At 40.9% G+C, this 23,820-nt stretch overlaps 1 protein-coding gene across 1 annotated transcript; it reads right to left on the minus strand.

Moving 5' to 3' along the window:
* Nucleotides 1–3,547: 3,547 nt before the first annotated feature.
* LOC137277127 (cysteine-rich motor neuron 1 protein-like) lies at nucleotides 3,548–11,317 on the minus strand. Its single transcript, XM_067808795.1, has 4 exons — nucleotides 10,763–11,317; nucleotides 6,144–6,366; nucleotides 4,963–5,099; nucleotides 3,548–4,385 (listed from the first exon to the last, which is right to left on the minus strand). Exons 1-4 carry the CDS (start codon nucleotides 11,012–11,014, stop codon nucleotides 4,308–4,310), a joined length of 690 nt encoding a protein of 229 aa, XP_067664896.1. The 5' UTR covers nucleotides 11,015–11,317; the 3' UTR covers nucleotides 3,548–4,307.
* Nucleotides 11,318–23,820: the final 12,503 nt, after the last annotated feature.

Below are 23,820 nucleotides of genomic sequence, written 5' to 3' on the forward strand. Positions count from 1 at the left end.
GTGATATGGACGTGTCAATTGTATGGTCTCTGTAAAGGCATCGCGCAGTGTTCGTGCTGTAATTGTGTTGTTCGTGCTTCATCTTCTGGACACGATTCCACCACGAACACAACACGATCAAGAAATTTCTCGTGTAGCAATCGTACTGCTATCGTGCTCCTGTTAATTTTAATATGAGATCTGAAAAAGATGGCTACTCGATCAGAATAGGAAGTCAACACGAAGATGCACGATGACGACACGACCTAAGTGCGATCTAAACACCACAAGCTGACTACCCTTACACCAATCACGCACTTCCCTTTCGAATGTTTCTCCTGCGCTCATAGGGCATTCCAGCAGCAGGCATCCGCTTTCCTTTGTGAAATCAAAGTGTACAGAGCTGTGAGTGAACAAGATAAGGACAAATCTGCATGCCAATGAAGACGTTCTCAGGTAAATCTACAGCTACTCAACCTCTTTCTTGGTCTGCTCCTTGAGGTTGTCCAGAGTAGCGGAGGAGGAGGTTAGGTAGCATCGAGCAATGCAGAATGGTGTTGTCAGTTGTTGACTTGGCAGGGCATTCTGAGAGGACTCCCAGGACGCAATGCTGAAAGCGTTTCTCGACGTTTCTTCATGCCCGTGACAATAGTTGAGGACACGTTCCTCTCTGCAGATCTGGCGCCTTGAGTGTTGTTTCATTAGTGGCAGATGAACCTGTAGTCAGGATAAACCAGCGCAAAAAAACACCTTGGAGAAGAAGCTCTTGTACTTGTAGAACAGCCACCCATACTTCCACGGGCACCTGATGCGCATCTGTTTCCCATCAGGAGCTTCGCACGCGTGGGGCACCGTGCAGGTTCCGTTTTTCCAGGAAGCCGTCAGCAATTACCTTCTACTGAAATGCATGACTTCGGATGAGTATACTTTTATTGCAGTCACGCAGACTTGTTGCGCAGGGAGTCTAATAGTGTTCTTTGGTGACTCTGAAGGAGTACTACAGGTCTAAGTCACAGTTCCCCGTAGCGAGATAGCGAAGAGTAACAGGAATCTTCATGCCTGGGTCGAATGTTTTGAAAGACTCGAGTGGCCATCTCTTGAAAGAGGACATTGTCCACCCACAGGAAGTTCTTATATCTGGCCCGGCCTTTATTCTCTAGTCCCGCTAGCAGTATCTCATTGCATACACACGTCTCTATAACAACCAATCTCGTGTCCACACTGTCTTTACACCTATATTTCGTCACTTCTTTGATGGCCCTTCTTACATCATCCTCCTTTTCCTCATCTTCTCCTCCACATCCATCATTTCCAAATCCATATCAATTAGTTCCATCAGCAGCACCAACCTTCTTCTCCTGATTGTCATCTCTTAGAAACTTATGTACACTGATGCCCTCTCTCTCATTTCCGCTGCAGTATTTACCCATGGTTTTTGAGTTAAAGAGTTCTGACAGCTCTCAATTTTGAGTAACATCGTGCATAATTCGTAAGAATTTCGTGGTGACATCGTGAACGCATCGTGTCATGTTTGTGTTCTTTGTGTTCTGATCGTGTTTATGTTGTGTCCATTTTCTACAAGGATTGTATAAGCTTTGTGCACTAGTCGTATAAGAATCGTGTTCATCGTGTACACTGGAACAACCCGATTACGATTCAAGTACGATCCGTTCGTGTTGCCGTCGTAGTACCATCGTACTGTAGTGTGAATTGGGCTTTAACCAACCCTTACCATCACGGTATTCTCAGTTCAATCAAATACATGTACTGTTATACTATTTATATTTACAAACAAAAATGATCAGACTGTTATTTCTCGTTACACGAAAGGTTTATCTGTTAAACAAATATAACTGATGTTCGTAATAGATTAATTTATGTCAGACTGGCAGTTTCGACAAATGTCTGCTCTTATCAATGGATAATTCTGGATATTGAAAAGGTTTTCACATTGACATGTGGATTAATGCTATAAGCGGCAGTAGTGAGGGACTTTAGTTTTACGCCGCTTAGCAATATCCCAGCAATATCAAGGCGTGGGTCACCAGAAATGGGCTTAACAAATTGTATGCCTGTGGGAATCGAACCCGGGGTTTCGGCATTACGAGAAGCGCTTTAGTCTATAAGCTGCTGCAAACCATGTCAATTATACTCAAACACTATTGTTATATATATCCAGCACGCGCTATAGGCGTGAACACAGATACCATAACTAAGCATATACCAAACACAAACAACTACAGACATAACAAACAACCCCACCTGCATTACTCAAACAGAGCACGTATTTACCAAAATCTTATTTACCTTAAAAGCTCCTGTCTACTGGAATATTTACACACCAGATGGATATGCAGGCAAATATGTAGTTCAGTCGGTCTGATGGGGTACAAAGTACACATTCGGTAACAGCATATTGTTTTTTTAGCAATATCTAAACTATGTGGCGGTGGTGTGTAAATAATCAAGTTTTGACCAGACAATCGGTTGATCAATAGCATGGGCAATGCTCTGGTTTATAGGGGAACGATGACAAATGTCAACCAAGTCACTGTGCCAGACCATCCGGTCCCGTCGCTTCTTACGAGAAGAATGGGTTCCTGGATCCCGAGCCAGAAAACGCTCGTACGACGTTCGTAGTTCTATGACAGCCCATAGAGATACGACAGGTCGTATCGTTACGAACGCTTTGTGAATCGGGACCCAGGAGATCAGCTCTAACGCAGGTCTTCACGAGTTAACAACATGCTAGCTCTCGACCATTGTGAAGAGGTCACCAGGGAAGAACGCCTGCTGACACTGCTGGGACTCAATGTGATTACATACCTGCTGGGGATCTGTATGATGACGTACCTATTTAGTTCAATGGGTTAATAACCACATCATTCGAAATGCCTAGTCCATAATTATCTAATTACAGACTTGGAAACAGGTGACAACATACACAGTGGCACTACTATAACGGTAGTGGAGGACAATGCCTGACCTGTGGAGTGGCATAACAATACTTGATCTGTGGGATGACGTAACCGTTATACCAGTATGGAGGCACTGTCAGTGAACCATGTAATAACACACAGCGGAGAATAATGTAATAGCATATACCTGCTGAAGAACCGTGCTATAATATTTCTGCTATCGTCAGTGTAATAACACAGCCGTAATGAGAAGAGTATATTAACAAGTCCGTTTGAGAACACTGTGATGAAGAGGAAAGAAAAGATACAACAATTTTCGGAAAATATCTAACCTACACTGCAACATCCAAAATTATTATTACTATATCATTACTTCACTTTGCCTTGATTTTGAATGAAGCCGAAAAAATAAAAATTAATATACCTCTATCGTTTAGTTTTTGTAACATATCCATGTAGAGCGGATATGTAATGCAAAGCACATTCGAGCGCTTACTTGGTTTAATGGGATCCTAATGTTGAAAAAGTCTCCTAATTTTTCGCGAGTAAAAACAGTCCTTGTAGACTAACGTTTTGTCTCTGAATATAATGACTGTAACAAATAAACCCATTAAAATTGAAAAGGAGCCCCAGAAAGACCAGATCCTGAACACGTGGAAATCAAAACTTTATTTACGACTTTAGCATAGCAGTGAGGGCAAATCTGTAGGAAGAATAATGTGGTTCAGGGACTGAGAGACAGGCTGCAGTCCTTGTTGACCCACCATGCATGACGTTATGCCCTGCTGGGTTCAAATCAGAATGCACGACTCAAGGTAAGCCATGTATGACACATCTACAGCTGTGACCTACGGAATTAGTACCATCTGTTTCTTCACAACCTCTCTCTCCACCACGTAGTTAATCAAATGACACATGAACATACACGGTTATCATACACCTTTGATGGATCATTGAAATGCTACAACTGTAATCACAAGCAACACACTTATTAATGAAGTTGAGGAACACGCTCATAGTACACTTTGTAGGGACCACAGTACTATTGTCTACAACATCCTGCATACACGCATAAAACGTATTGAATAGTGTTATGATACGCCTGCTGGGGGACACCTAAACAATGTTATGATCATATATGATGATCAGTTTGATGAAATGGCATCTGGTAAACCTGGATATGCATAGTTGATTTCGATTGTGCAGTCATACAGGTAACGTGTCACGGGGACTCCTCACCACAGCTAAACAGGTACCAGTGAGATTGAATCTGTTAGCCTTGCAGCGAATGTATACTTTATCCGCCAGTGGTGTTCCCAGTAAAAACGGCATCAGTTCACGGTATACAGGATTGTTTTTCCTTTTGTACTATGAACAATTTGAACGTACATGCAGCCTTTTTGGAATCGTTTATGGGCGTCTGTAGCGCCTGAATCTCATGTGAGACAATCTGGCTTGACGAAAACATTCCGCATCGGAACCTGGAGTCTGGAAAACATATAAAGATTACACTTACAAACTGACACAAACTTACATGTTAATATATGCTTTTATATGTGTCGCTACTAATCGCGAAATTATAAGAAACATTGCACTGGCCGAGAGATTGGGCGATTTTAAAGCAGGACACACACAGAGGATCGGCAAAAGGAATTGGAGTAGCCTTCCTCACCTCACACAACGATGCATGTGACAGTTCATCGGTTAGTCGGTAGATGTCACGTCTGGGATACGTGTATACCTGATCGCAAGTTTTAATAATCCTTGCATACACATTAACGAGTCTAAACTCATGTAAACACAATTACTGGTTACAGTTAAAGATTGGGATATAATTATTAATAGTGGCTTGCTGTTTTGAAATAAATATTGTTATTCGTTCAAAATGCAGAAAAAAGAGAGCTGGTTTTCTTCCTATTTCAGAAACATTCACAGGCGCCAGGTCCGTAAAGTTGTATAATACCTGCAGCGTTATTGCATTAGATGGAGGTGTACACAGCGATTAAACACCTTTGGCGATAGTAATCCCCATCCATAATATTATAGAATTGTCTTTTATACATACCTTACAAGTGCAGCTCCAAGCATATCGAGGATTTGCTTCGCTGAACACTATTCTGGTTGTATTGAAAGGGACGGGATCGACAGAGTCCACCTTCCCATTCATTGGCCACTCCAAGGGAGGTAATCGACAGTTCAATCCTGTGAATATACAAGCAATGTTCAAAACGGTGAGGAAGAAGCTGTCTGACTAGCACATGTTCTGACATTGACGGCAATATAAAAAATGGCTGTGGAATTGCCATAGTTGCTGTTTTCAGGAAACAATTAAGTGAGCCATTGCCATTCAAGCTATCAATTTATGCATAATTTCTTTTTCCTTTCGGTATATGTTCACGCTCTATTTCCTACTACAACTACTACTACCACCACCAACAACACTACTACTGCTGCTACTACTACTACACCACTACTACTGCTACTACTACTACTACTACTACTGCTGCTGCTGCTGCTGCTGCTGCTACTGCTACTGCTACTGCTGCTGCTGCTACTACTACTACCAATAACAAACCAGAAAGAATATGTTTTTGGTACCATGGGAACACGGACATATTAATGTTTCTGAGTAAAGAGACTTACAGCCAGAATTTTAAGATGGCTATAAAGGACAAACTTTATCACGAGCATGACAAGGTGAATAAAGCTCTTGTTCGATATAAATGAGTCCGTTAGGAGTATTGAGTGAGTGGGTAGCGTTTAACGCAGCTTTGAACAGTATTCCAGCTATATGTCGGCGTCACGGTGTAATGAGGGAGGAGATCCCGAAGTTACACAGGTCTCAGATATTTAACCTACAAGTTAAACCCACGAGAACAGGTGTCGTGGGAGCCCACAATGCTAGTTCCTAGCGAACCTAAGCAATAGAACTCTGCACATCGTAATACGGCACCTCAAATGACTATGCCACGAATGCACTCCATCATAGGTGGGTAAAGGAAATGATTTCTACAAATTTTAGAACATATGTCGTTCTGTATTTCAGGAAAAAAGACTGAAAGTCACGAAAACGTTTTTTTGTAAATAGTAATACCATATTTTGTATTCGCATTCATCTCGACAAGGAGCTATGAAGTAGAGAACGATGTCAATCTGATTTAAGATGGTCCAGCCCAAGTTGCACCATCCATAATGTTCTCTGGAAGATCACTCCACGAACACATAGCGTATAACAAGCAGTCTTACCAGTGGGACACAGATGGCAGCAATGGCCTTCCACGAACGTTGGGTTCACGCAGCCAAGCGCGAAACACTCCATCTTCTCGCACTCAGTGACCCCTGGTTCTGCCTTGCATGTGCACAACATGCACGGGTCATCTGCATTGAGGGGGACTTTATCACCGGCATGGTACGATTGACCGTTACGTCGACAAACAAGTTTCTGACAACAGCAGGAATCGGATGACCACTGGAAATGAAGCATACGTAAAATAAGCATACTATCACCTTTTAACAAAACATTCCACTTGCATCTCAGGGAGTTGGTGCGTTGTCATGTGGCATTAATCTTTGACGTGAAAAGCGACACCTTTTTAAGCTACAGGTATCAGGCCCCACTAAGTAACTGAAGGAATTACGGCAAATTTGATGGAATTGCATCTGAAATGTAAACAAACGCATCCCACACAGCGATATCGGTAGTTTAGTGGTAATAACATAAACACAACGCCCTTATCGGAAACAATGTCGGTACTACTTGAAACAAGATCGGCCGTCTTCAGAGATTTCTCGGCTCAGTTCCGTGATTTGTCGGTCGCGTCCTGAAACGCACACATCAAAACATGGCGTCACTGGAAGGAGCAACCGTCTCGGTGAGTTTTGTTTTTAGTTTCTACTGTTCCCATTTTCATAATTATCCATCTTTGAGTACCCATGTTGAATGGGTTTAGGTATGAGGTGTTGTTGGAGCTATAAATTATTTTTTAGGAAAAGATCGTCACTGCAAAAGAGCGTCATAAGTCATGCCGCCGGATGCTTCCGATGTTCAGACGTAAATAACTGCGTGTCATTTTTGTCACTCTCGGTTCTGTCTGTCATTTCAATATTTACGTAACCGATAAATCAGTTAAACAGGGAATTCACTAAGGCTGTTAGGCTTTATATTCAACATGTGTGTGAGTGAGTGAGTTTAGCTTTTTTCCGCACTCAGCAGTATTCCTCATGAGATATATCTCATGCCGACCAAAGAATATAGAATGTTTCACAAAACCATTGTCTCCGCTGTGAACAGATGCACATCATGGTACGTAAGACTGGGTTTAGTTTTTTTCGCCGCACTCAGCAATATTCTAGCTATGTGGCCGTGGTCTGTAAATAATCGAGTCTGGACCAGACATCCAGTGATCGACAGCATAATAGAAAACCGATCAACCAAGTCAGCGAGCCTGACCACCCGATTTCGTTAGTCGCCTCTTACCTCATAGTCGCCTTTTGTGGCAAGCTTGGTTTGCTGAACGCCTATTCTACCGTAGACCTTCGCGGGTCTCAACTTGTGTGTACAATTTGGAAATTGATAAATGTGTCACATTTTAACAATGTTGTTTTGATTAGGTCAGTTATTAGGTCGTAATTCACATACTTTAACATAGACTAAGACTATCATAACGCTTGAGGAACAGTGCCCTGATCCAAAAAGAGTTCCTCACGTTGCAACCTAAGTAATGCTACAGTATGTCATACACTTACGAAAGACGCAGCACTACGAACATGTCAAGATATCAAAGATTAAATCATGTTCTTTTGCATCTCCAAACGCCTCAGCCGCTGAAGATGTGCTGGTCCTGAAGGCACAGGCGTTAACTGACGTAACATTTAACAATTTAATCTATCCTTCTAGTGAACGTTTCCAACATTGACCATTCAACAAAGCTTAAACATATAATATTCTAAGTATTTCGTGGCACTATCGTTCAAGGCCTGCTCACAAGAGTCTCCGGCGTCAGAAGCCAAAGGAGTGAACTGATCGCCCATATTGCACTGCCGTCGTCACCTTGCTTTTTGTGTGTGAGACAGAGCCCAGCTATTGATATCTGAACCGACCAGATTAAGCTGGTTTCCGTCTCTCTTTGCGCCTCGTTACCTTGAGACGGAGCCCTGTTTACCCGTACAGTTCGCGAGATGTATTCTGATGCATTTAGTATTAAGAAAGGGAATTTCACTTGAATCACGACGGTTTGTGAAACACCAAGCCGTCTTAATGACACACAAATAAAAAACAAACAGGTCACCGGTTGTATGAACCCAGCCCTAATTTTAGTCTGCTTATAATTTAAACACGGATGTCGTGAAGACCCATACTGTCCTGAAATCCCCACAGGATAAGCTGCACGTGTATTAACATTCCACGCCTATCATGACATATTCAAAGCCAGGTGTCCTCATTCGACGTACGTCAAACATAAAAAAAATAAGTCTTGACGTTTCTGAGAATGAAAGAACATGCATATGTATGTGACACTTTCATGGAAATGCTTCAGATTCTGTTCACATTTCAGATACATCTGTACAAGCTACGCTAAAAAAATAATGGTAGTGCCACATTTCAAAGACTGATTAGTTTATGTCACGAAAACAACACTCTTAGTAACTTTCAAGAAATATCTTGGCAGGGACACGTTTGACCCTTGTGGAAAAGAGACCAGCATGATCTGAACAACGCTACTCAACCAACTGTTTCAGACAAATGGATGTGGGGTAAAATCTTGGTTGCTCGTTACTCCGCAGACCCAGGTTCGATTCCCCACATGGGCTCAATGAGTGAAGCCCATTTCTGGTGTTCCCAGCCGTGATACTGCTGGAATAACGTAACCTGCGTAATATCATACTCACTCACTTACTTGTTCAAACAACCTCCAACTGCAGATGTCACGGTGTAAGAGGTTTCCATTGCTCTCACGTGAAATAACATTATCTTCGATTTTCTACTATGACAAGCATATGGGTAATGGTACTGGCAAGATGATACGGCCTACAAGCATAAACATGCATCACTGGTTCATTGAAGAAATACGCTACCTGGAAGCGTAAATTTTGAAATAAACACCAAAGAACCGACTTGAATTTAATTAGTTGAATATTAACTATTTGTCACATATGAGAAATGCGCACATAAAACACGTACCATAATCTATTTGATGGCATGTTAACGAACGGATGTAAAAATGCGACAGCACTGCATTTTTAAGCTTTTTGTATATGGGCCAGCTCTATGGAAGCAATTCAATAGCAAGTTATCGGCATTCATGACGCGGGCGTCAATGTTAACGTGAACATCACACTGTTAACATGCAACTTGTGAGGAAGCACGTGGACACTGGTAAAGCAAAGAGTCGCCTGCATATCAACAGAAGCTTAACCTTGACCCATGCGCAAGATCTGCGATGGCAATGAAGAATCATTCTCTCCACTATTACCATCAGAAGGACGTTCTTTTCACATCATTACAAAAACAAAAAAGAAAAAAAACCAAAAAAAAACATAAAACAAACGCACATGCGCTTTCAGCAGCTCATTTCGAGGCATTTTGAAACAGTCGTCACAGCTTCCCGTTCATCATGTCGTGGCTGTTGTGTATTGCACGCAAACGCACCCAAGAATGTGATTGTACAAGTTTGTCATAAAAAAATGAAAATGACACATGAAACGGGCATGCAGAAAAGGGTTTCCGCGTAATTCACGTTCAGTGTGTCCGTAAAATGAGCACAGAGTACATCTACTATAAAAGGCCAAATCAATGCATGGTCATCAATTCATCATACGAAATTTACGACGTAAACGAATATAAACAATACCAGATGACTGAATGTTATTGATCAGGGGAATCCTAGTCAGCCGTTACAAGACACTTCAACGTCCCCCACAACATCATACCTCGATTGTGGCATCGATATACCAGCTTCCAGTCGACCCAAGATCGTCCCAGTGGCAGACCTCCTCCCACATCTTAGCCGCCGATCTGAGCTCTTTCACCACGACATGCCCGACTCCATACAGCTCGTGTACATGATGCCAAATAGACTTATCAGAACCCGATCGAGCATCTATGGGACGACTTTGATGAGCGCCTCCGTAAACGTCACCATCGTCATCAGACACTTGCAGAATTTGCCAACACTATGCAGTAGGAATGGCGACATTTGCCCCAAGCAAAACTCCAATACCTTCCAAGGCGATGTCGAGCAGTGACAGCTGTAAGGAATGGTGTCACCAGGTATTGTGTCCACACCTATCCAGTGAGCGAATGACAACAATACATGTGTTCATCCGTCTGTCGAACTACGTAACTACGTAACTAACCGCTTTATGTGCACTTTAAATACATTTTTAAAAATCATTAGTTTTGCCCTGTGCATTTCCTTTCTGGAAAAGATTATGTCAGTTTTAAAACTCTGTGGTAGTTTGAAAGTCGGTTCTTTACCTCCAATGCAATCTCCCATGATGAGATCCAACTATCAGGACGTCTGTTGACATCACGATTCTATTAAGAACATCAATATTTTATCCAACTCTTAAACCCGCCAGTCCGAATTCCATTAATGCATGCAAATAAGTACTGACGTTGTTGTTGTTTTTCTTGTTGTTGTTGTTCAGAATAACGGCGTGGGATGGATGGATTTTGTTGATATGAAAAAATAACATGACATCACTATGTATTATCTATCGTATCACCTGTATACTCATGTCCTCTAGGTAATGTGGTAAGCAACCAGACATATTGGCTGATCAAAGGCACAGCTGGATTTTCGCGATACAAAGAATCAACATCATATCATTATGTATTCTAAACATCGAATCTATTTCATCACCTGTATACACCTGTCCTCTTCGTAAGGGTACGGGCACATTGGCTGCACACATTCTGTCTTTCCATCACTGTTACATCGACATCGCCGACAGCGCTCGGTCCATGTCGACCCGGAAGTCACTTCCACATTCGGCCACCTTTTGCATGTTACAGCCGTTTCGTTGGACACACTTGTAAGTATCACATGCACCAGTGACAACAGCACAATCCCACACCTCGAAACACACGTCTCTGATTTTGACCAACTAGCCATGTCGACGAATACACAATATTGTTTTTAAACGGCTGTTCGAAACAAATGTAAGCAAGGCCTGCTGTCGGTAACATTTACCACAAACTGTCATGCATCTGAATGTTCCAGACGCATATAATTCACTGCAAATCAGAGCATTAATTAATTACATAGGAATAGAAAAACAGTGAACTTGAAATCCAGTTCTCTGTGAAATGCCTTTGAAACGTCTTTCCCCTTTCATTGATAAGTGTTGAATATAACCTCCAGAAATACCAATCACAACATTTAACGAAGCACTCTCAATTCACATAACTTCATATGAAACATGAAATTCAGTTTTGATTCAAACCGAAGTATCGGGTTTAATGACGTCACCCGCGGCAACCACGTGACTTGCCCTGCAGTCGGTGTTAGGCCGCGTCATGTAGTAACGGTAGTCGTGGGAAGCGGTGTTGATAGCTGTCACAAGATGATTGATGTGAAGTAGCTATGTGTCGTCGAGTAACGCATGCTTTCGTTCACTGTCTTTCACTGACGTAACATACACACCTCTCATCCTTGTTGATTTCTTAAAGATTGTATGTAGGCCATGACTCTTTTGTGATTACAAGTGTAAAATTTGATCAGTATCCAAGAATGCATTTAGCAGTTGACGCATGCGCTATTTGATTTCATTGCGATTTATTTATGCAATGCATATGTAAAGCCACATGAAAGTCACCATTGGTTGTCCATATACAGTCTACATTTTGACGTGTGTCAAAAATATGCACATTATGTAAAATACACACGCTATGCAACTGTTTGGAGGCTCTTCGTATATTTATGAATTTTCCAGATATACTCGCTTATAATCATTTTTACTTTTCTATATTGCTCAGCTGTAATTATGTAGTTTTCACAACGCCGTATGATCTACCTATTATGATACATCACTTCCACGTGGTTCGAATGATTATAATTTCATATCCTGCCGTTCATTGTGTGGAGTACGTACAGTGGAGTGATATCGGGTGAAACAGAGCTATATCGAGAAACAGCGATATCAAGCACAGCAATATCAGGTACATAAAACCTAGAGATATCACGCAAAGTTCGACAATCTTAGCTAAACTAACAATAACGACATAATTACATACACATCAGGAACACTACCATATAAAGAACAGAAAAGACAGCCATAATAGTGCAGTATCGGGAACACTATGTGCGGTCATATTATATAGGAACATTAGGTACAGTCTTACCAGGAACACCAAATTAGGACCATGTCAGAAACAAACGGCTCATCATTGGCAATTATAGTTTAAGCATATCGAAGCAAAGAACATAAACCACAGCCATTTCAGGTTATTGAAATACATCGCTAGCAGGAAGGGTTGGGTGGCTAGGTTCATTAACCAAAGGGGTGGATGGCAGGTTGACGAAGTACTTAGATATTAGTCTCTGGATACCATGTAAATGCTATAGTTATGATGAATCGTGTGTAGCTTGTAAAACAGGTTATTGTTCTTCGCTTTCACTACGACACATTCATCTCACATTAACATGTAAAACACATTAAAGATTTTTGAAAGAAATAGTTTATTTCTCTGTACCTGTCTGTGCAATAGGACGGTTGCCTACAGCTAGACGCAGAACATCCACTTGCGAATCATCAGAGGAAACGCATCCTTTTTCCTGTATACAGCTGAAGAATGTACAGTCATGGGCTAAAGCAAACACTATTACACCTGGGGTCATATTATTTAGGAGACGGTTTATCACTCATCGGGTTTAATCTTTCAGTATTTTCAAAGATTCGGGGTGACAAATCTCTCCTCAAGGCTGTATGACAAAGGAATGATTTTAACTTCCCAAAAGTCAACTTCCCTTTCATGTCAAGTAATATTCATACAGTTCCAGTCGTAAGTGTTTACATTTCACAATGTTTCAGGTACAACAGAGGGTACTCTTTTTACCACGATTTCAAACAGAGTCATGCCGCTGCTGGTCAGATGTTGTTTGAGCAAGATTACAACACGCAAGGTCTCAGTCAAGCTCTCAAGAAATTTTGTGGTAGACATTTTTTCTGTAGGACATGTCCAAATATGATACATAAGTGACGAAACTTAGGTCCCATGCAATTCCCTATTTTGAATTATGCTACACATATTATTTCAGGTGAACAAAGAAAGTTATGAAACATTCTAAATCTAGTGCAGACTAGTGCAGACGAGTGCAGCCGGTGAGGCAGGATAAGCTCACATTTTCACGAACACCTAGTGTCATCACTATTTCATAGTAATTCATTAACACATGCTGTGCCATCGTATAGCATGGTGACAATCACTGGGTTGTCTGGCTCAGACCCAATGTGTTTATGTACATCATCGTGCAGCTGTAATACAGCTACAACAAATATATACAGTAACTGATGATATAGTCACAATTGTACAATCTACTGCACTTTGGCTGCAGTTTCCATGAATGTGGATAGGGTTTTGTCGCTTCTATTACTTATCAAATGCTTCATAATGTTTCGAGTTTCAGCCTCCTTCCAAATACTTTCAAACACTCCGTCAGGGATGTTGTTTTAGCACTTCACTCGTGAAACACCAAGAAACCAAGGTGTATTAATACACACAAGGTGGTCAAATGTGGATTTATTGTCAGAATACATCTCAAGTATGAATACTAAATGCTTCTTGTAATAGTTATCTAAACCGCTTCTGATGACGCTTCCCTAAAGTATAACAAACATCTATTGTCTAGATGTCTGTCTGATGAACCAGGACTGATCATCTCCATGCCTACGACCTGTAATCCGTGGGATCCATGAATGATCACATCTAGAACGGAAGTCGGCTGGGTTATTTGGGGTTCAACACCTCAGTGTGCAAAATAGTCAGTGACCCGCTACCCCGTGGCTAGTGAAAATCCATTCGGGCCAGTGAATCACTACAATCACTGGCTCGACTGGCGAGCGAATTTTCATTTCGTCATGGGTTCAATTTGTAAAGATATCACTTTCTCCGACTTGTAAAGTTATAATTCGCTTTTTAAATCATGCAAGATTATGGCCTGGTAAATGTGTTCATCACCACATTAGCAGCTTAATGATGAAACACATGCCATGTGGACAATATCCTGTTCACACATGGGTTTTGGGAGTTTTTTTATTGTACTCATTAGCTTAGTTTCTCCATGGCTTGTGAATTATTTTGTAGGCTAGTACCTTTCAGGCATGTAACTGCATGAATTAACAGCGTAATATTAATGCATGCACAACATAACGTAATGCTCATGCAGAAGAGATCAAGTGTGTCTAAAATTAATTAATTCGCAGCATTATATAATGCATGTACAATATAAATTTAATCTTTCAAGGTATGTGTAAATGCATTTTCTCACCAATCAACTCCAAACATGTATTAAGATGACACAGCGGAATCCCAGATTTTTCGATGCGCACGTAAACAGTGACGAAGTGTTGTTCGATATTGTTAGGGGGTGTCAATGAGAGGGGTCTCCTTTCAGAGAGTATGTACTCGGTATAAGGGGTACGCCTCACAGAATCCATGCTAGTTGGTATAGTATCTTTGCAGTTCCATCCTGTTGTAGCGTAATGTACATTGGTGACTGCCGTCCAAATTATCTTCAGAATACAGACGCTACTTATGGAACAGACCATGCCCACTTATTGACATAATATTTAAATTTCTGTGTCGAAAGTAGCATACGTTTGTTTCCATCCTAGTAGGAACACTCTTATTTTTATTCTATAGTAATGTCAAATGATTAACAAAAGGGACATCGAAATTAGCTACCAGAGATAAGGTACAGTGCGAATGGTGGCCATGGTATCATATCAATGTTCAGACCTTGTGCAAGTATGATACATGTATGTAGTTTTCTCCCTCGCAGGTACTTTAGGTCATTCAAATCACATATAAATAAAGACATAATGATTCATAGCGCCTACACTTCACCAATATTGCACAGAAAGTCCTAGTTGCATATTCTTTATTGGAGATAACGGTTGCCTCCCTTTAACTATTCATGTCATTTTCATCATCAGTGCATTTGCATGAGCGGACATTGAATGGTGTGTATAACAGACATATACTAACATTTCCGTAAAAGACGTAAATTCCTAGTTATCTGCAACAGCGGTACATACATTGCTAGTTTTGCTAGTTGTACATTGATAGATGTCTACAACAGCAGTACATTGCTAGTGGTGTGCAGCAGCAGTGCGTTATAAGTTATTCGCCAATTACAAGTGGCGCATGGTTTGATGTACTCTCGATGTTGGTCTGTGCTCCCGTAGTCCGAAGGGCGAGGGGAACATAAACAAACATCGAGGGTACATCAACCTATGGGGACCAGGCAACAATGTATTTATCTCACTGAACACCTTAATTTTGAATTGTTTGAAGAATGGGTGTAAATCTTTTTTAACCATTGCTAGATTTTGCTGACAATAGAAACAAATTTAGAGTAATCTACCCACCCACCCCCCACCCCACCCCCATCTCTTTGGATTTGCAAAACATCGGTAATTTCCGTTCTTCACACGTGAGTCAACGTTAATTTAGATAAAGAATTACTACCACAAAGTACTGAATGAGTTGCCATTGGCAACAGGATACATTGAAGTGTTACTCGCTTGTTAGCGTGGTACATTGAAAATAGGAAGAGCGTGTTCAGCCAAAACTTGTGAGGAAATGTTGGCACATTTTTGGGGCCCAGTTTGAGTCAAGATGTGGCTGAATTTTGCAAGATTTTTGCAAGTCATGTATGCCAACTTGTTGGAAAACCAGATCAGAACATTCCTTCCGCTCCCTTAAAACATATACTGGCTTTTGAGAAACCTTTACGTAGAGTTATTAGTGACTTTATTGGTACACTACCTAAGACAAAGTCTGGTAATCAGTATCTGTGTCATTATCATGTGTGCTTCTACCAGATTTCCTGAAGCAATGCCACTTCGTAGGAGTGTTGCTCTTGTGATTGTCAATGCTTTGATCAAGTTTTTCAAATTAGTTGGTTTGCCAGGTCTTGTTCAGTCTGATCAGTGTTCAAACTTTATGTCTAAGGTGTTTCAACAAGCTATATATGTACCAGTTCGGTATTAAACAAGTTAAGTCTAGTGCTCATCTTCCAGAGTCACAGGGTGGCAGGGAGAAGTTTCATCAATATGATCAAGACTTAGTGTTTTGAGACAAAGAATGATTGGGATGAGGGTGTGCATTTGTTGTTTGCTGTCAGGGAGTCAGTTCATGAAAGCTGAGGGTTTAGACCCTTTGAACCTGTATTTGGTCACAATGTGCGTGGGCCACTAAAACATTTGAAAGAACACTGGCTCAATGACAGTCCTGAGATCAGTCTTTTAGACAATGCGTCTACTTTCAAAAGCAAATGAGTTAGCCAGACAACACTTGAAAGGTTCACGAGCAAAAATGAAACAAAACTATGACAGAAAGTCAACAGAGAGAAATTTCATTTGTGGTGAGAAAGTTTTAATTTTACTTCCCACTCCAGGTCAACCACTTAGAGCAATATATCAAAGTCCATATGTTGTTGACAGAAAGGTTAGCGAAACAGATTATGTCGCTCTGATGCCTGGTCGTCGTAAACAAAAGAGATCGTGTCATGTAAAGAAGATTAAGAAATATGACAGGTTAGAAACCAAACATGTCAATTCTATTGCCACACGCTCCCCCAATGGTGAACATGTTAACAACACTGATGATGGTGTTAGAATGTGAAGTTTTAGGACCTCAGTTTTAATGTTTCAATGACCAAAGTTTAATGGTGCACCAAAGTTAAGAAATCCTGATGTGTTAGCTCACTTTGATGAGAAACGTTCACATTTATCCAGACTCAAGAGGATGGTTCAGGAGTTGAACACCCAGTTTGTTATTTTTCAAAGTCGTTTGACAAGCATCAAATGTCACATTGGATTCATGAGTTCTCTCATTTATTTCCTGATGTGCCTGGTCGAATTGATGTTATTTGCCATGATATAGATGTAGGTGATGCTGTGCCACTGAAACCGGACCCATAGCGAATGAATCCTGTGAAACATGAAATTCTGTGGAAGAAAGTGAAATACTTTCTGGACAATGACATTATTGAACCCAGTGACTGGCCAAGGAGTTCACCATGTGTTCCTGTGCCGAAGAGTTGTGGAGGTGGTTGGCGCTGCTGTGCTGACATGAAAGCTGTAAATGCACCCTCACGAACTGATTCATATCCAATTCCGAGAGAGTGGATGATTGCATTGATCGCATTGGTCAAGCTAGATATATAAGCAAATTTGACTTACTGAAGTGCTTCTGGCAGATTTCACTCACAGACCCTGCAAAGGAAATATCGGCAGTGCTGAACACATGCTTTCTTCAAAAGACTGTCTGAAGCAAAATTGGACTGTGAATCTAGTCAAGTGTGAATTTGAGAAGTGTGAGTCTACGAGAGAACTAATGACATTCATTGGGTATGGCAGGCTACTATATAAAGTTTTGTCAAAGCTTCTCAGATGTTGTATCACCACTCACCAACCTTTTTGGGGAAAAGGTAAAATTCCAGTGTGATAGCAGTTGCCAGACTGCATTTGAAAAAGTCAAAGCCACACTCATGAATTCCCCAGTATTGCAGGCACCAAATGTTTTAGAAAGCATTTAAGTTACAAATTGATGCAAGTGATATAGGTACAAGTGCTGTCCTGATTCAAGAGGATGATTTAGGAATTGAACATACAGTTTGTTATTTTTCCAAGACGTTTCACAAGCATCAAAGAAATTATTCTACCATTGATAAAGAGACATTAGGTCCTTTGCTATTTTTAAAGCATTTTTAAGTGTACTTAGGTATCACTACTTTTGCCAATTGAAGTGTTTACTTATCCCTTCCCCTCAACTTTTCTTCATAAAATGAAGAACAAGAATCAAAGACTTATGAGGTGGAGTTTGACCTTGCAATTGTTCAATCCCGTGATCAGACACATTAAAGGCAAAGACAATGTTTGTGCTGATGCACTTTCCAGGTTGTAAATGTATTATGACTTGTTGATGCTGTATGTTTGCGTTTGCATTATATCATAGTAATTCTGCAAAATGTTCCTCATCTTATTCACATTATGGCATGTCATGATTATTATGTTAGCTATCTTACTATGATAGTAACAGAAAGTTTCTGTTCCTGTGAAACCGCTTCTGTTTCTGTGAAACTTTCTTTTCCTCAAGGCGGAGAGATTTACGCGAGTGTATTTTCTGTAATACTGTATTAGTATTGACTAAGTGATAGTTATTATTGGGTCACAATATTTGAGTGATCGTTACAGTGGTTACATTTCATATTATTGGTAATAGTGTTTTAGCAGCACATCTTTAAGGTAGAGCTTTAGACTTGCTCCCCTCTGGTGTGTTTTGACTGGTGCCGACCGCTTGACTGGAATGATCAAGAATCAGTGATTGTGTATATATATAAGTATGCTTGTTGTGTTGACGACACTCACACACGGGTTCACACACGGACTAACTCTGGAGTTGTCATCATTCTACATCTACATCTGTCAGTGTCTTCGTTTGATCATCAACACTGACCTACATCCAGGACAGACCACATGCTGTGTAACATTTAGTAGAACGTATTCTCACTCTCAAAGCAAGACTTTGGTGGGTTGATATTATAATTGTGACCCACGGACGTTAGATTTAACTCCTTTGCACTGCACTAGATACCTCTATTGTGAATCTTTGTATCTTGTTCTTTGATCAAAACATTTTTTTGAATAATGTGGACTTGTCTGCGTTATATTTAGCTGGTTCTGAGGGGATTTCTTATACCTTTTGTTACGGCAAATTATTCACCGTAACAGAGGCAAGATAATGCTAGCTGTCTAGATCTGCCGTACCTTGCTATTTGTTTAGAACAAATTTCTAGTACATTTCTAGTTGTCTAAAGCAGCGGTACAGTGCTATCTGTCTACAACAGTGGTACATTGCTAGTTGTCTACAACAGCGATACCTTAATAGTTGTCTATGACAACTGTACATGGTCAGGTGGCAACAGCAGTTCCTAAGCGGGAATTTGAAAATGCTATCCCTACACTGAGGTATCAGCGTGACAGGTACACTAACCTAGTTCTGCTACAGCGGTACCTTGGTGCTTATAATATAGTGGCTTTTACACTGAACTAGGTTTGTTATAGGGGAACCTTAAGTGCGCCTGCAACAGTGAGTGGTACACTGACCTAGGTCTGGACAGCGGTACCTTGATGTGACTATACACTAGTGGGTTGTGCATTGACCTACGTCTGTCACAACGGTACCATGATGTGCCAGTGTATGGTACACCGACCTACGTCTGCCACAGCGGTTCCTTGACATGCTCCTGCAACAGAGGGTGGTACATATTGACGTACGTCTGCCACAACGATTTCTTGACAAGCGTCTTGCAACAGAGAGTGGTATATTGACCTAGGTCTGTCACAGCGGTTCCTTGACATGCTCCTGCAACAGAGGGTGGTACATATTGACGTACGTCTGCCACAACGATTTCTTGATAAGCGTCTTGCAACAGAGAGTGGTATATTGACCTAGGTCTGTCACAGCGGTATCTTGACATGCGTCTGCAACAGTGGCTGGTACACTGACCAAGGTCTGTTACGACTCACTGTCGTGAATTCTAACCTAAATGTATCATTATATATGTATATATCTCCTAATGGACAACTCTGTCAAACAATCACTGTTTTCAAAATTATAGCATTTAATCTCATCTCGAGTAATTCCTGTAGCAGAAGAATCAATCTGAGCCTGATAAGGAAGAGGCCGCCGTCCACTCTTAAGGAAACAGCACCTCAATCAACTCAACTCCCTGGAGAAATCAGTTCCCGTTTGGAACATCTGCTTCTCAAAGCGCGGGGCTAAAATGATGGATTTGCTCATTTTTTTAAGAGCAAAAAGTATTGTTTGTCGATATGGCAATAATCATCACATCTTGACGTAGACTAATAAATCAGTGACGGGGATTATTTGGGCCATAATTTCGGACTGTAATTTGTTTAAGCTGATTTGTGATTTTTAGTATTCTTTCTAACGCAATGCGCCGTGAATTTCGCCGATCTGAGAGGGCACTTCCTAATGACTCTGTTTCATATCTCGTTACATGAATGTTACTTTCAACGGCGAATGCTTTCGTTTTAAACTCACGGAATTGATCTATTTTTCAGCTCATATTTTCCATAAACGCTTCTGATTGTGTTTCATTATCAACCGTTTCGCAATGGGAGACTATTCATACTGCCCTTCGCTATTTTGCCAACGGGGAACGCAAACAGTAAAGGTTTCATGCAAGAACCATGTCTTTAAAACGTCTCTGGATAATATTTACTTCAATGAAACTTTCCGGAAAATGATTTTACAAATAGAACCTGTGTTGATTCTGTCTTCCTTAACAGGGCCGAGGTATAGATGTGTTATCTGGATTAAAACACAGGCCGGCACAGACCAATGGCGACAATGTTATTCTCCTGTAGGTTTCATAACATTCTTTTTTAAATGTTTTGGTGGATTTTTGAACACACGTTTAATCGTTACATCTGTTACACTCTCCTAGTTGTTCATGGGCTTGTTGCGGTGTCCCCGAACTTTAAAAATCTTTGTGGTACGTGGTCACAGATGTCCCTGTGTAGTCATCCTCCGAAATGTCCTTGAGTGAGTGAGTTTTATATCACTTTATCTCCACCATTAGACTAACAGCTAGTCTCTGAAATGAACACATTTTACTGAAAAAAAACGTTCGTAGTGAAAAAAAAATGATATAATGAAATGGAGCCCTGAGACTTCAAATCTAGACTTAGCCACATTTTCTAGGCTTGCGTGGGCTTTCTTGGATATTTATACTTCTGTACGACAGACTACTCCACCATGATCGCCACACTTTGTACATACATGTAAGTCAAAAAGCGCGATTTACGCCTGAAGCTCCCCTGACACGGTAGTGTTATTTCCTGACGACACAAATGTCTATGTAAATATGTACTCCTAGATGGCACACACATTGACACTGCTATTAAGTGATTGGAAAATGAAGGTCAGGTGCGTGACATATAATAGCTCTCTTTATAGAGCAAGAACGCCACGACTTCACCCCATAAAAACCTTGTATGTATGCGCCCTTTGCATACCTACACACTGTAAGAAGCTTATCAGAACAGACCGTTCCTTGTTATAGAACAATACGTAGCATTTTCAGTGTTTCCGTGATGAATGTAAGTATTACCGTGACAATGTGACATGGATTGAATGTGACATACATTCCACGACAGAGGGAATAGGGTTTAGGATGTATAATGTATGGACGTTATCCACTTACGGAAAATGGAAGAGGTTGTGACAAAGTAGAATTACACATTAGACCAAGATGTGCGCCATCCAGGCAGAAGCTGGAAATGGCTGCAAGTGTCGCCTCCTCGATCTGCTATCGATCCATGTAGAGTGCACAGTTATTTATAGATTAATGTGTGGATGGATTACTTAGCTCAAGAGGCTGAAGTATCTGCATTTTTCAAGGCAGTAAGCCTTCTCTGACATGTTCTGTGGAAGACGAAATGTTAAGTCAAACTGATCGAGATTCGTGAAGAGAAAAATAACACCTCAACATGTTTTCAAAAGAAATACCCGCAACGTGAAATGCAAAAATGTGAAATTAATTGATCATACAATAGCATGGAGACAGGTGCTTCAAATTATTTGATGAGCCGCCCAAAGTCAATACTAGAGGGTGATATCTGCCTAATGTTGAACGTTTAGCTGAAACGCAGAATGCAAACACAATCGCAGTTGTCAATCATGATATAGATGACGACAGGTAAACCGGTGGAGCGCGGACACAGCTTATTTAGAAACTGAAGGTGGGTGGGTGGGGGTAGGTTGTGTGTGAACACTACATTTTCACTTGAGTTTCAACGGTCATTTTACACAACCTTAGGACAAAAGGGTTGTGGGATGTGGAGCATGCATGAGGTGTGGGGGGAATCCCTGCACACGCACGCTCCCCTGCACACACACGCACGCACACACACACACACCGCCTTCTGTGGACCCTCCTTTGAGCGCTTTACACAACGAGAGATTTTGGCCAAGACTTTTAAACTCCGCATATATCTAATTATTGAAGAGACAACCTTTAGATGAACTTATATGGATTGTCTTATATCACAGTACATGTACTCAGTGTGGAATGTCTTATCCACACTATATGTAGTCAGTGTGGAATGCCTTATACCACAGTATATGTACTCAGTGTGGAATGCCTTATACCACAGTATATGTACTCAGTGTGGAATGCCTTATACCACAGTATATGTAGTCAGTGTGGAATGCCTTATACCACACTATATGTAGTCAGTGTGGAATGTCTTATACCACAGTATATGTAGTCAGTGTGGAATGCCTTATACCACAGTATATGTAGTCAGTGTGGAATGCCTTATACCACAGTATATGTAGTCAGTGTGGAATGCCTTATACCACAGTATATGTAGTCAGTGTGGAATGCCTTATACCACAGTATATGTAGTCAGTGTGGAATGCCTTATACCACAGTATATGTAGTCAGTGTGGAATGCCTTATACCACAGTATATGTAGTCAGTGTGGAATGCCTTATACCACAGTATATGTAGTCAGTGTGGAATGCCTTATACCACAGTATATGTAGTCAGTGTGGAATGCCTTATACCACAGTATATGTAGTCAGTGTGGAATGCCTTATACCACAGTATATGTAGTCAGTGTGGAATGCCTTATACCACAGTATATGTAGTCAGTGTGGAATGTCTTATACCACAGTATATGTAGTCAGTGTGGAATGCCTTATACCACAGTATATGTAGTCAGTGTGGAATGCCTTATACCACAGTATATGTAGTCAGTGTGGAATGCCTTATACCACAGTATATGTACTCAGTGTGGAATGCCTTATACCACAGTATATGTACTCAGTGTGGAATGCCTTATACCACAGTATATGTAGTCAGTGTGGAATGCCTTATACCACACTATATGTAGTCAGTGTGGAATGTCTTATACCACAGTATATGTAGTCAGTGTGGAATGCCTTATACCACAGTATATGTAGTCAGTGTGGAATGCCTTATACCACAGTATATGTAGTCAGTGTGGAATGCCTTATACCACAGTATATGTAGTCAGTGTGGAATGCCTTATACCACAGTATATGTAGTCAGTGTGGAATGCCTTATACCACAGTATATGTAGTCAGTGTGGAATGCCTTATACCACAGTATATGTAGTCAGTGTGGAATGCCTTATACCACAGTATATGTAGTCAGTGTGGAATGCCTTATACCACAGTATATGTAGTCAGTGTGGAATGCCTTATACCACAGTATATGTAGTCAGTGTGGAATGCCTTATACCACAGTATATGTAGTCAGTGTGGAATGCCTTATACCACACTATATGTAGTCAGTGTGGAATGCCTTATACCACAGTATATGTAGTCAGTGTGGAATGCCTTATACCACAGTATATGTAGTCAGTGTGGAATGTCTTATACCACAGTATATGTAGTCAGTGTGGAATGTCTTATACCACAGTATATGTAGTCAGTGTGGAATGTCTTATCCACAGTATATGTGCTCAGTGTGGAATGCCTTATACCACAGTATATGTAGTCAGTGTGGAATGCCTTATACCACAGTATATGTAGTCAGTGTGGAATGCCTTATACCACAGTATATGTAGTCAGTGTGGAATGCCTTATACCACAGTATATGTAGTCAGTGTGGAATGCCTTATACCACAGTAT

Source organism: Haliotis asinina, chromosome 3 (genome assembly GCF_037392515.1).
Source record: "Haliotis asinina isolate JCU_RB_2024 chromosome 3, JCU_Hal_asi_v2, whole genome shotgun sequence".
NCBI lineage: Eukaryota > Metazoa > Mollusca > Gastropoda > Lepetellida > Haliotidae > Haliotis > Haliotis asinina.